The 13,527-nt window shown below is 45.4% G+C and overlaps 3 protein-coding genes across 3 annotated transcripts; 2 read left to right on the top strand and 1 right to left on the bottom strand.

Annotated features, from left to right (window-relative positions):
* Positions 1–3,144: 3,144 nt before the first annotated feature.
* KVR01_013719 (uncharacterized protein) lies at positions 3,145–6,101 on the bottom strand. The gene has a single exon (XM_044781251.1). The coding sequence runs from the start codon at positions 5,558–5,560 to the stop codon at positions 3,338–3,340; it is 2,223 nt and encodes a 740-aa protein (XP_044637257.1). The 5' UTR covers positions 5,561–6,101; the 3' UTR covers positions 3,145–3,337.
* Positions 6,102–6,573: 472 nt separating this feature from the next.
* On the top strand, positions 6,574–9,177 carry KVR01_013716 (uncharacterized protein). Its single transcript, XM_044784099.1, has 2 exons — positions 6,824–6,858; positions 6,981–9,177. The coding sequence occupies exon 2, from the start codon at positions 7,420–7,422 to the stop codon at positions 8,200–8,202; it is 783 nt and encodes a 260-aa protein (XP_044637254.1). The 5' UTR covers positions 6,824–6,858; positions 6,981–7,419; the 3' UTR covers positions 8,203–9,177.
* A 2,283-nt stretch (positions 9,178–11,460) lies between these two features.
* Positions 11,461–12,845, top strand: KVR01_013713 (uncharacterized protein). The gene is made up of 2 exons (XM_044791781.1): positions 11,461–12,129; positions 12,388–12,845. Exons 1-2 carry the CDS (start codon positions 11,562–11,564, stop codon positions 12,732–12,734), a joined length of 915 nt encoding a protein of 304 aa, XP_044637251.1. The 5' UTR covers positions 11,461–11,561; the 3' UTR covers positions 12,735–12,845.
* The last annotated feature ends 682 nt before the right edge of the window (positions 12,846–13,527 follow it).

Here is a 13,527-nt window from a genome sequence, read left to right as displayed (position 1 = left end):
ACCGACTTGTAAAAGTACTAGGACCTGCCGGTGCCGGCGAGCGACTAGGCTTCATTTAAGCAAAAGGTGCTTAGCGGCGAGGAACCCAAGAATGACGACTCGCGCACTGGCAGCTGGACGAGCTTTGACTGCCAACACGAGATGATAGTTAACGAAGATAGATACAACATCTCTCAAATATGGAACACCCTAGGCGGCGACGACACCTGGTCCGACGTTAAGCGCATCTAGACTCAGACTCACCGGCCGCGGTTTGAGAGCAACCAAGACACGTCGCTCACCTTTATGCACTCCGTTCATTCCACCCTCAAGATCGAGGGCGGATACAATGGCTGCACGAGCGTCTTGGACGGACAGTGCGAGTCTGATAGCTAGCCTAAACAGCAAGTATTCGGGTCCCGCGGGCATGATGATCTGGAACTCCCTCGTCATGATCCACGACATGCACAAATCGTACTACACGGCCCTCACCGACGGCGCGTCGACCTTTGCGCTCAAGTTGCAGGACATGGAGAACAATTTTGCCCCAATCCCCCCAGCCCCAGACAACAAGTCGCTCTTCCTACTCCTCAATCTCGTCACCATGGGCACCCTGACGGCTGCGGGACCTTTTTTCAACAACTTCATTGCCAAGCTGCCCAAATTCTCCGGATCGGACAGCTCAGTAGTGCCCAACGCCAAAGACACAGCTTTCACCTTAATCGGCCAGTCGATTAGTCTGGCCAAGGATCTTCAAAGCCCACCCAAGCAGGGCGACTGGACACCGGGGGAACAGGCCAAATTCTCGGCGTTCATGGGCCAGGTCATTGAAGGTTGGCAAGACATCACCGTCAGGGCTCTGGAGAAGTCCCTCAACGGCACCGACGACGCGCTCGAGGTGCTCAACAAGGTCCTCCCCAACGGCGCCATGTTCCCCAAGGGCATATCTCCCAAGTCCGATCTCGTGCTTTTCAATAACATCCGCAAGGCATTTTTTGCATATTCAATTCCCATACTGTAGTCCAGGGCAGGCTACTATCCCTTCATCATCGACTCTGGAGCTGCCTGCGGCACGATCAGCCCCATCACCAAGTATATGACGGAGGACGTACAGCAGAAGACGGGCGTCTACTACAACAACCGCATCTACTTCCTGGCCATGGTAGACGGCGATGCGCGATCGTGCACGGAGGCCGACTGCGTGGACAATACATTCGATGCGCCCAAAGGCCTTGCCGGCCTCGATGGTAAAGACTATAGCGGTCTCACTAGGGATAACATCATCACTGGAGCAATACGCACGTATATAAAAAATAGCCTAAAGAATGGTGCAGATCCCGGCACCGTCGACATTAACGACAATGCCGTTAGAGACGCGCTGTTCAACCTGGACACCACCACGCCGGGGTTCATCTCCCTCCCGTTCTGCAGCAGTCGTGGGACGCCACAGGTGGGGAGGAGGGCTCCCCAGAGAAGGGCTCGACGCCGAACTGGCCGTGTGATCCGCCCAAGGGCACCTCCCACTGTGGCGAGTACGAGTACGACGAGGGCAGCACCGACGGCGACTCGCCTTCCGTGGCCGACTGCGAGCAGATCATCCGCAACATCCAGGGGGACACCACGACCGACTGGACCACGAACGTCATTGGTAAGCCTTGGAGGGACCTGAAGGCCGAGGGCTGCAAGTTCTCATTCAGGGCGTCCATGATCGACGGCAACTCCGTCTTCTGCGTGGGTGGGCAGAACGTCATCGACCTTATCGAGAAGTCTGTCAACAACTATGCCACGGACGGAAAGGTGTCCGCCAGTGGGCACATGACCTGCGGTGGCAGCTCGGTGAAGCAGTGGACCGAGTGGAAGCTTTAGAAGGTTTAGGCTTAAGTATATTATTATAATATAAAGTTTTACTTCTAAATTTTATATATAATTAAGGATATATATAACGTTTTTATATAATAATAAATATTTAAAAGTTAATATTTAAAAAAAATATTAATAATAATAATTATAAACTATATATTATTTATATTTTTTTAATTTTATTATTAAACTAAAAGTAAATAATTAAAGTTTTAAAGGGATAAGATATAATATATTTTTTAAAGATTAACTTAATTAAATTTACTATATAAAACTTTTTATAATAACTTTATAATTATTTATAACACTATTTATTATTAAAAAATATCTTTTATATTAATATATTAAGTTATATTAATTTAAGTTAATATTATTAACTTATTAAAAGTTAAAGCTATTACGAACTACGAGTTACTTAGTTTAATATTAGTAAGTACTATATATAAGTATTAAATTCACTATATAATTTAGGTGAATATAAATTAGTTAAAATAGGTGAAAATAAAGCTATTATTCCCCTAATTAAAGTTTTAACTTTACTTAAATAAATATCTATCTAACGAACTTAAAAAACTATTAGCTCCACTATATTATAAGTAAAACTACTTAAAAGTAGTCGCTTAACCTATTAAATTAAAAGATAATTAAGTAAAGTAACTATACTTTATTATTTAAGTTTATAGTTTTAATAACTTTATTATAAATTAAAAAAATAGCTATTAATAATTAAGTTTATAACTATATAAAAGTAGACTTTTACTTTAAAAAAAGTTATTATTATTTAAAATAATTAATATATTTTTAAAAAAGTTAAAGAATTATAAGCTTAATTTAAAGTATATTAAAATTTATAAGAATTTTAAATTTAAGTTTAAAGAATATAAAGCTTTAATTTATTTAAAAAAGGAAAGGTTAAAGAAACTTAAAAAAAGGTTTAAATTAAATTAAAATTAAATTAAGTTATAATATAATAAAATAATTAAATAAAAATTAATTAAAATTTTATAATTATAAGTCTTTTAACTTTATATTTAATAGAAATAATAATAATTATAATATAATATATATTTATAACTTTAATTTTATAATATAATTATAAAAATAAAAAGTATTATTTTAATAATAATATTAATATTATAAAAAAAATATATTATATTTTTTATATTATTATTAATATTAAATATTTTTAAACTTTAAATTTAAAATATTTATTATAAAAATATTATATAAAAAAATTTATTATAACTTTATTAATTCTTTAAGTCACTTTTTATCTAGGGCTTTCCTCTTTAGAACTCCCCTCTCTAGGACTCCACTCTTCGGAAACCTCCTCACTAGAATCCTCACTAGAACTCCTCTCTCCAGAATTCTCCTCTTCGGCGCTCCCCTCTCCGGCGCTCCCCTCTCCAGAACTCCCCTCTCCAGAACTCCCCTCTCCAGAACTCCCCACTCCGGCGCTGTCCTCTTCACCTTCCTGCTCTGGAGACAGTCTCATTTCCTAGACTCTAGACGGCAAACGGGGAGTGCCGGGCGGAGCAAATAAGGGGCCTGTTGGTATTTCGTACAAAGTTGCAGGCCACCGCTTACGGGCAGGGCGGGTAGCCTCCGATTCCATGGTCGAAGACGGATTGGGGTCCGAAGAACTCTTGTTGTCCAATGCAGGATTGGGTGTGGATGAAGTGTTGATAGTCAAAGGAGACTTAGGGGTTGAGGAAGCCTTGGGGGCCGAAGCAGCATTGGCTGTCGAAAATTGCTTCGTCTCCGAAGAAACCCTGGGTGTCGAGGCAGCCTCGCGGTTTAAAGCAGCCTTGGGGGTCGAAGCAGTCTTGACGGTCGATGAAGTCTTGGGTGTGGAAACAGACCTCTTGGTGACATTTGCAGGCTGATATTGCTTGAACATAAGAGGGGATTTCGGCCTCGGGGGCGGCTTCGTACCCGGTGAAGGCTTCGCCGTGGCGGATGGCTGCCTAGAGTCGTCCAGCATAGAGTCATTCGTCCTAGAAGCCGCCTTCATGGGCGTGCTGTCCTTTCCGGAAATTCTGCCGGCCTTCTTCCCCGGGGCTGACAACGTCTTCACCCGAAGGGCCTTCCGCTCCTTCAACCTCTCCTTGAACCTCTGAGCCGTGATGCGCCCCTCAATGCGGCTGCCGACGTAAGCACCAGGCACTCTCAGGTCCTTGGAGGCGATCCACTCGATGGGCAGAGCCTTCCACGCATCTCCCTTAAAGGTGACGGGTTTCGTAGGGTCCGCCGGGAACTGCAGGTTGCCCGGCTCGCCCTTGTTGTCGTCAAAGAATAGCACCGGGAACATGCGCTCCTTCACCTTGGAGCCCGTCAGCTGGTACTCCTCCTTCCAGCCTGTGATGACCTTGGTTTTCTTTCGCTTCGAACCCTTAGCTTGCACGTGATCGATCTCATATTGGTCCTCTGGCCAGTTGTTCCACAGGAGCGCGTTCTTAAAGGTCAGGCCGATGCCGACCTGACGCTCCCAGGCATCCCACGGCAACACAGTACACATCCACCATCCCTGCCGAGAACCGTCCTTGTAGTAGCCTTGGTAAACATCACCCACGACAGGGTTTGTGACGCCGCGAAAGCCACCGCCCTTGCTCAGTGTAGCGGCTCGCTGTTGCACAGCAGCTGATGGGGAAGATTTGATAGTGCTGGTGGAAGTAGACGCGAGTTGCTCTTGATGCCCTGCTGATGGAGTCTTGCGTCGCTTGGCTGGTGGACCAGAATCTTGAGGCTCTTGTATGGACTCGGCTGGGTTGTCGAGAGGGGCAGATGCTCTTGCCTGGGTTGAGGATTGTGGCCCAGTGACGCTGGCCTTCCGAGGAGGTGCTGTTTCCGTGGAACCGGGTGCTCGGCGCTTCTGTTCGTTGCCTGGGGGAGCTGGAGGGGGAAACACGCCTGTCTCGGGTTGCGACAGCGAGGGGCTTGGTAGAGATGAGGGGCTGGTGTTTGGAGCCATCCACGTGGCCTTGCCCTTACCCTTCGGCTCCTTGGTGGTCTGGGTGAGGCTGGAGTCTTCAGCCTTCCCACCCTCCGCCACACTTGTTGAGATTTTGGGTAGTGACTTTGGCAGCGGCTTGCTTGGTGCGCTGCGGCTGCCCGCGGTGCTCTGCGTGTCCCCGGTGGTCGCTGTAGTCAAGATCGGTTCGCTGTCTTTTCGACCGGGGTTATTGCAAGATGCAGACGGTGAAGGACTGCCTGTCTGGTTGTCGGTAGGCTGAGGCTCATCAGCAGGCACCGTCGCATCGGGTATTAGGGCTGGAGGCGTAGGCAGGCCCTTCACAAAGTCAACGTGCTTGCGCCACACAGCCCAGACGTCACGGTTGACCGCCGCCAGCTCAGCCTGTCTTTGTAGCACCTCAAGATGGATCTGGATCTGGTGGTTTGCTACCTCGTTTAGGAAACGGCTCTCGTTGTTTGCAAAAGTGGTCATGCAACTGCTTGTGCCTCCCTTTGGGTTCCCGGCGATGATCACTGCGAGCCGCTTGTGATAATCTCGCCAGTAACTGGCCTCGGAGTTGGCGGCCTGGTCCTGAAGTTCCCGTATCTCCTTGCGCAGGTTCTGGTGCTGCTTGGAGACCTCTTCGTCCTGCATGCGAGTGTGCCTAAGAACCGCTGCGATGAATTGCTCGGATAGCCCCTCGGGTTTTGATGGACCCTGGGGTGCTGGGTCTGGTGTCGGCAGATCCATGACTGCTGACGATGACATATAATACTAGTGGTCTCAGCCTAGATAAGTAGATTTCGTTTCAGTGTTCCTATTGACTTGAAAATGCTGTTTACCCGAGAGTCGAGGTCCCCCTTGAGGTTCAGTTGGAGAGGATGTCGATCGATACTCGAAAAGTTGTTGGCAACCTGACGCGCTGCTGCTTGGCTGCTGCTTGGGAAGTGTTGATTCCTAGCCGGGGCAGTGAATGGGCCCTGCAGGGGTGCCAAGGCTGCAACGTGAAAGACCCTTTGCGATGGCAAATCAAAGTACCGAGAATAAGGCTGACTGACAGTGACAGACAGTGACACCTGCAGCAGTGGGGAATTGCAAACTGCCGGATGTTTCCGTGAGTATGAGCAGAAAGAGATGATGCCTAAAAGGAGCCTTGCTGGGAATGATATGATGTGGGTTGGATGAGGTCAAACTGTGTGGAACCCCGCGTAACAAATTTCTCATCGACCCTGCCTGTTGCACCAGGTGTGACCTCCTTCAGTTTGGTGAAAAGAAGCCAAGGGTGATGGTGATGGGTTGTGCAGTTGGCTCTTTCCTTGTGGTTGGTGTCTTGACACGAGGTGAGGTTGGCTGCCTACTTAGGTACCTAAGTACTTACATGTGAAGGCCTTGGATGGTGGCATGTGGGCCCCGCAGGGGTCCCTGCAGGTCCCCTTATCGATAAGGATGCCACGTGCAAACTTCGAGCCCTCGTGCCGTGAAGCCTAAGTGACGTCTTAATGATTAGGAAGGAATGAATATTATTGTATAATATAAAAGAAAAATATAGTGTGGCCGAAGCCCGAGGTCGACTTCTGGCAGACGTCCCTGGGCCAGATGCCCGGTCCGATCCCCATGCTACTGAAGGCGCCGGTGGTGACGCCGGGTCCTGTTGGAGTACATCCCGCACAGGCTCGAGCCCCCTCCGTCGCTGGGCACGCCCGCGGACAAGGTCAAGGCGAAGCTCAACTACAACTTTTATGATGCTGGATATCAATGACATCTCTGCGTCGGAGATCCGCTTCCGCTGGAGGGCGCAGAGCTCGCTCTGTTCCATGGATGGGGTGCAGACGCTGCTTGGCATATATTATACGAAGCTTGTCAAGTGGTTCGCCACGCCTGACCATAATCTTTCAGTCAAGAATCTGGACTTGTATCACCCTGTGCAGGTCCAGCTGGCCACCTGGGCAAGGACATGTCACGAGGTACGTTCCCAAGGCCTTTAAGCAACCCCCATGTGCTTTCTTTTGTCAAAATCACCTGTCTCCCTGGTAACATTTGAACTATCCCCAGACAATTCTACCTAGGTATGGACACTCAAACTGTAAGAACGGTATCGCAAGCCATTGGAGCGATCTCGGCCCAGGGACCCGCGGAGCAAGCACTAAAGGACGGCCTAGGGAATGCACTCACTTACATATGTATGCAGGCCTTACCAGTCGAGTTGACCGGATCGTGAGGGCCCTGCTTGCCTCCAGAGTCAAGCACGAGCGAGTGGCCGGCTACCAGCAGCCATCAGTGGATTGGATATGTTCCTTGCTGACTGTGTGGGACATCGGCGCTGCGTATATCCCCCTTGATTCACACCTTCCAGTCTCCATCCAGACTTGCCGTGTTGGCAGCCAACTCCAGACCTGAGAACCCAGCTCATTCTCTTCACCAAAGTGCGCCAAGCTTTGCTCTGCTTCCGTCAGGTCCTGGTCCTGCTCGGTCTCTGCACTGGTGGGTGCGTGTTTGTAGCCCCCCAGCATGAGCGTGGCGACCCTATTGCCCTAAGCAAGATTACGTGCGAGGAGAAAATCACGCTCACAGTGGGCACACCATCTGAGTACGCCCACCGGCTCCGCTTCGGCTCAGCCGACCTCCAAATGGCCGACAGCTGGAGGTACTGTATGGCCGGCGGCGAGCCGCTTGAAAAGCCTCTCCGGGTCGCATTCAGAGAGCTGGGCAAGCCGGTCGTCTTGGCGCGGCGGGACCCAAATTTCCTGGTGGGCCATGTCGAGTTCGCGGCCGCGCTGGGCGAGCCCGAGCAGGCAGCATTTTTGCGGTCCGTGGTGGCACGCCTGCCGCAGCCCAAGTACATGTGCCCTGCCGTGTTGGTCCCGTTGGACGAGATCCCGATAAGCCCCCACTTCACGACAGACCCGGTGGCCGTGCAGGCGCTCCCGCTCCCCGCGCGGGTTCAGGACGAGGAGGAGGAGGCCGGCGCCGGCGAGGCCCTGAGCGACACGGATATGACGCTGAGGGAGATTTGGCTGGATGTCCTCCCCGAGGAGTGCACGCGTGCCGTGGCAATAAGGCCCGACACCGAGTTCTTCAGCCTCAGGGGCGGGTCGTACCTGCTGGTGCTCATACAGCACCAGATACGCCGGCGGTTCGACGTCTCCGTCCCGGTGATGCAGCTGTTCGACTCGAGCAGCCTTAGGGCTATGGCCTCCAAGATCTCGACTGCTGCTCTTGTTTCTAAGGTCGACTGGGACGCAGAATCGGCACTGGAAGAAGGTCTTACGCTTGGGTCCCGAGAGTCGCCAGCCTCGTGTCTCACCCTCGTTCTTGCCGGGGCCACGGGCTACCTCGGGCGCAGACTCCTGGGCTTGTTGTGGGAAAACGACGCCGTCTCCAACGCCCACGGGGTCGCTGTCCGAAACTAGACCAAACTCAGAGACATCATACCTCCTCAGTGCTCCAAGCCCGTGGTGGTGCATCCCGGCGACCTCAGGTGTCCACTCCTGGGACTTAGCGCCGAGACATTCCACTCTCTGGCCGAGGAGGCGAGCCGAGGAGGCGAGCTTGATCATCCACAGTGGTGCGGACCGCTCCTTCTGGGACTACTCAAACCCTCCGCGGGTCCAACGTGACATCAACCAAGACCCTCGTCAAGATGGCTTCAGCGAACCGCACTCCGATCCACTTCATCTCCGATTCAGCGGCTCTAACGGAGGCGAGCCCAGCTCCCCCCACACCATCACCAGCCTCGGCATCCCTCCAGTCGACGGATCAAACAGCTACCTGGCCACAAAATGAGCCTCGAAGGCGTACCTGGAGCGGGCAGCAGGCGACTTCGGCCTGCCCATCCACATCCACCGCATCGTCGCCACCCCGCCACCACCACCACCATCCTGCAACGGCGAGGATGGGCCCTCGTCAGTGGCGGACACGAGCGCCGCCAAGAGCTGCCCCCCCCCCCCAACCACAGGACCTCGTCGCCGAGTTCGTAGACCTCGCCGCCACGCTCGGGGCCGTGCCGCAGCCGCAGGGCTGGTACGGCTCCTCGACATGCTGCGGAGGTCGGTGCTGGTTGGGAAGCTGGTGCACAACTTCGCGGCGCCGCCGCCGGCGGGTCCTCTGCCGTGGACTGGCAGCCACTGCCAAGCGCGCGCTACTTCCACTGGCCGTCCGAGATATGCCTACGGATGGAGGAGCACTTGAGGTCATCCGCGGGATAGATTCGGCGATGGAGGGCAGGGAGAAACTGCGGGGTACCTAGGTAAGCGGCAGAGTCTCGAGAGGCTGCCGCTGCACGTGTGGGTTGGCAAGGCGAAGTTGGTCGGGCTGAATTGGCACTTTGCTGGTACGGACTTTGGCGCTATTCGAGCGGAAGGGTTTTCATTGAAGCGGTAATTCCGACTCTAGCTCTTTTTCCTATATGATTTTGAATTAGTGGAAGGAGATGTGCAGAAATCGCACCTACCTTTAATATCAATGTTAAACAGAACTTCATTAACACTTTAGGCGCTGAATTAGGGCTCGGGACAAGGTGTTAAGGGTTAACTATATTAGAGTAAGAGGTAAATTAATGAGATTTTCTATGTTTCACTTAGCGCGCTCTTCTACTGTGTGCGCCATTGCTGTGGAAAATTTCAAAAAAAAAACCTAGAATGATAGTTGACATCTACCTACTCGGGGATACCGGACTGGCGACCGACATTGCCACCCTCCCTTTACCTTAGCCGTCCAAGAAACTCCAAGCAGTACGACGACAGACATTGTGGATTTACCGATGCAGCTCCCTCTGGCCCCCGGTGAGTGTATAGACTTTTATTGTTATTTTAACGGCGCGGAATTCCAGTCCCCGGGTGTCATCACGAGGACATCCTAGATCAACCGATTCCAGTGAGTGGCTAATCTCTATAGGGTGTTATACACCGCTTTTACTATTTAGAATACTAAATTAACTAATTATATAATACTAGATTATATATTTAATATAAATTTAAAGTATTATAATAAATAATATATAAGTAAGTTAGTTTTTAAATTTATAAGTTTTAATTATAAGTTTTTTATTTAAATAATAATTTATTTATAATTAAATAAGGAAAATATATATAATTAATAATTTTTCATTTAATATAAAATTAAGAAATTTATAATAATAATTTTTTAACTTTTTAAAAAATATATTAATTATTTTAAATATTAATAACTTTTTAAAATAAAAATTTATTTTTATATAATTATAAATTTAATTATTAATAATTATTTTTATTTATTTATAATATAATTATAAAATTATAAATTTAAAATAATAATAAAATATAATTAATTTATATTAATAAAAGTTTAAATTATATAATAAATTTAATATTTTATTATTTTAAAATTTTAAATTATTTTTATAATTAAATTAAAAATATAAATTATTTATATTTTAATAATATTTAATAATAAAATTAATAAATAATTATTTAAAATATTTAAATAATATATAAATATTTTTATATATTAATTTTTATAAATTTTATTTTAATTTTATTATTATATTAAAATATATAATTAAAATAATTTAAAAATATAATATTATTTTTAAAATTATTAATTTTATTAATAAAATATAATTTAAAATAAAATAATTTTATTTTATTATTTAAATTTATTTTATAAATAAAAATATTTTATTAATAATTTATATTATAATTATATAATAATATAATTATATATTTAAAATAATAAATAAATTTTAAAAATAATTATAAATTATATTTTAACTTAATTATAAAATAAATTAAATAAATATTTTAAAAAAATTAAAAATAAAAATATATATATTTATATAATATTAATTAATATTAATTTAAATAAAATAAATAAAATTTAATATTTTAATTTAAAAACTATTTTTAATAATAAATAATATAATAAATATAAATAATAAAATTAATTTTAAAAATATATTATATTTTATTTTTAAAGTTTATATTATTTATTTTAATTTTATAATAAAATTAAAAATAATAACTTATTTATAATAAATTTTAAAAATAAAATAATTAATTTTAATTATTTATTAAATAAAATAAAAGAAATAAATTATTTTAAAAATATTTTAAAATATTAATATTTATTTATATAATTTATATTTAAAATAATTATTAATAATTATTAGAATAATATATATTAAATAATTAAATTAAATAAATATATATTTTTTAAATTATTTAATTATTATATATTACAAGTATTTATTTAAAATAAATAATTAAAATTTTTAAAATTAAAATACTTTTAAAAATTTAATATTTTTAAATTATAATATTTATAATTATAATTTAATTTTAATTTTTTAATATAATTTTAATAAATATAAATAAATAAAATAATAACTTTATAATAATTTAATTTTTTTAATTTATTTAAAGTTTTTTAAAGAATAGAAGTAGTTATTTTTATTAAAACCTTTCTAAATTTTTATCTCGCGCGAATACCGAGAAAATTATGCTACCGAGCCTGTTGGTGCTACACCTGAACAACACAACCAGGGGAGACCCAGAATGCATACGACCTCGCGACAGGCAGTGGATAAATGATAAAGTGATAGGTGTAATGTCTCAGGATATAAAGCCCACGACTTTGTGTCGGCATTCTCAGTTTGAATCATGTTACATTCTTCTTCAAATCTATTCATACCGCACGCCCTCTACCAGGCTCCACTGCGGCACTTTCCACGGCATCAAATTTGCAACACGGCGTTAGTTGAATCACATCAGAGAAGCACACTCATCTATCCATCATGGCTGCACTACGATCGGCTTTCTCTCAGCTACGGGACATCCTGTCTCTAGCACATCTCATCACCGAGAGCAACATCAAGGCATTTGTCACGCCGACCGTACTCAACGGTCTGATGGCGGCTGCATCTGGGGGTGTAACGACGGACGTTCTCAGTTGGCCGGACGTGGCTGTGGCCGTCCCCAAGATGGCGCTCTACATCTGGCTCTGGGACCTCTACTTCGATTGCAGCAACCAGAAGGACCCAGGGTCCATCGAGGAGGACAGGCTCAACAAGCCCTGGCGGGCGATCCCGTCGGGACGACTCAGCGTCGAGGCCGCGGAGCGCTGGTACGTGTGCTCAGCTTGCATCATGCCCGCGGTCGCCCTCTGGCTCGGCGCCTTGCCTGAGGCGATCGCCTTCATGTTGGAGACCCAGGTCTACGACCGCCTGGGTGGTGGGTCGACCTGGTGGGGCCGGTCCATCATCAACCCGCTCTTCTTCTCGACCGCCCAACTTGGTGCGATTCGTGTGGCAGCAGGAACATCCACAACCGTGAGCAAAGTGGGCTACCAATGGTGCATGATACGTAAGAAAAACCTTTCTTGTTCCCCCGCCTCTCCTTTCCTTGTTCCCTTTTCCTTGTCTGGCGAGGTGCCTCAGAGGTACTGTGTACAAGAGAAAACGCTTAGCGAGGCGCAAATCATGGTCTGTTTTTTCCCCCTGCCCGGCACTTAACGACTCATGGCCTTGCGTCGACCCACTTCTGAACCCACCCCCTCGACTATCCCCTGAGCCTGCGCCATGCGATTGCCATGTGGGTACTAATCCGAATTTGGCTTGACAGACGCATTGATAATTTTTACGACTATCCACCTCCAAGACCTTAGGGATCTGGATGGTGACAAGGCCCGCGGCAGGAACACGCTACCCCTGGCCCTAGGCGAAGGAGCCACTCGCGTGCTCATGTCATTCTTTGTTTTCTTCTGGTCTTTCGCAGCCCCAGCCTGGTGGGCGTGCTCGGTCATGGGGTACCTGGTGCCAGGGCTTATCGGAACCTTTGTGGCTGGGCGCTTCCTGCTCTGCAAAACCCGCAAGGCGGACCACTTCAGCTTTCACCTCTACGCCTTGCTGTGGCTGCCATCAATCTACAGCACCCCTTTGTTCAGCCAAGCCGTGGCGACGGCGGCATGAATCCAAGCAAGGTAGGGCCGAGGATAAGCATTCGCTTGTCTCGTACCTAATTAATTCCCTTGAAATAGCTATCATGATTAGATGTAGGATGAGGATGTATGCAAGGTAGACAAATTAGGAACCATAGATTAGTCAGCTACTTAGCACTAGTAAATTACATAAGCTAGCATATATAAAGGGAAAGAGTATAAGAGGATTAAGAGAACTTAAGTGGTTTCGCTTCTATTCCGTATATGTCTAAGGATATACATGACGCCTTTATATGGTGTTTAGATTTCAAGGGCTCTACTTAAGTAGGAGTAGGCAGATATTCAGTCTTTTCTAATCACCACTATACTGCTAGGATCGCAAGGGACACCTCAGTGCACAGTCTCTATCCACTCTTCCACTATCACAGCTTAAGGATTCTATACATTCTTCAAACACTGGGTCTTAAGTGTTTACCACTGTATGAAGGCGCCATGTACATTTTACATGTATAGGGATTGAAAATGAAACTATAAGGATTCCATATCATCCCGGGTGGTTTGATTCTAATCCCCATATATATAAAATGTATGTGGCACCTCCATATAGTAGTAAATTCTCAAGGCCTAGCTTTTTTTAAAAAAAAAGAAATAGTGCTAATAACAGTGGAAAGAGAATATAATATGTGGGCACATGGCCTCAGCATTGTGCCGCTCCATATCACCTAACATATGAAAACCAGTCCTAGGGCCTGAGACCCTTCTTTCATTCCTCTCCCTTTAGCAGAGTCTATATGCATTGTCCAACTTCAAACCATGCCGTGACG

Source organism: Diaporthe batatas, assembly GCF_019321695.1.
Source record: "Diaporthe batatas strain CRI 302-4 chromosome Unknown Contig00031, whole genome shotgun sequence".
Taxonomy (NCBI): Eukaryota; Fungi; Ascomycota; class Sordariomycetes; order Diaporthales; family Diaporthaceae; genus Diaporthe; species Diaporthe batatas.
Note: the sequence above shows the minus strand (reverse complement) of the source record. Positions and strands in the feature narration are given on the sequence as shown.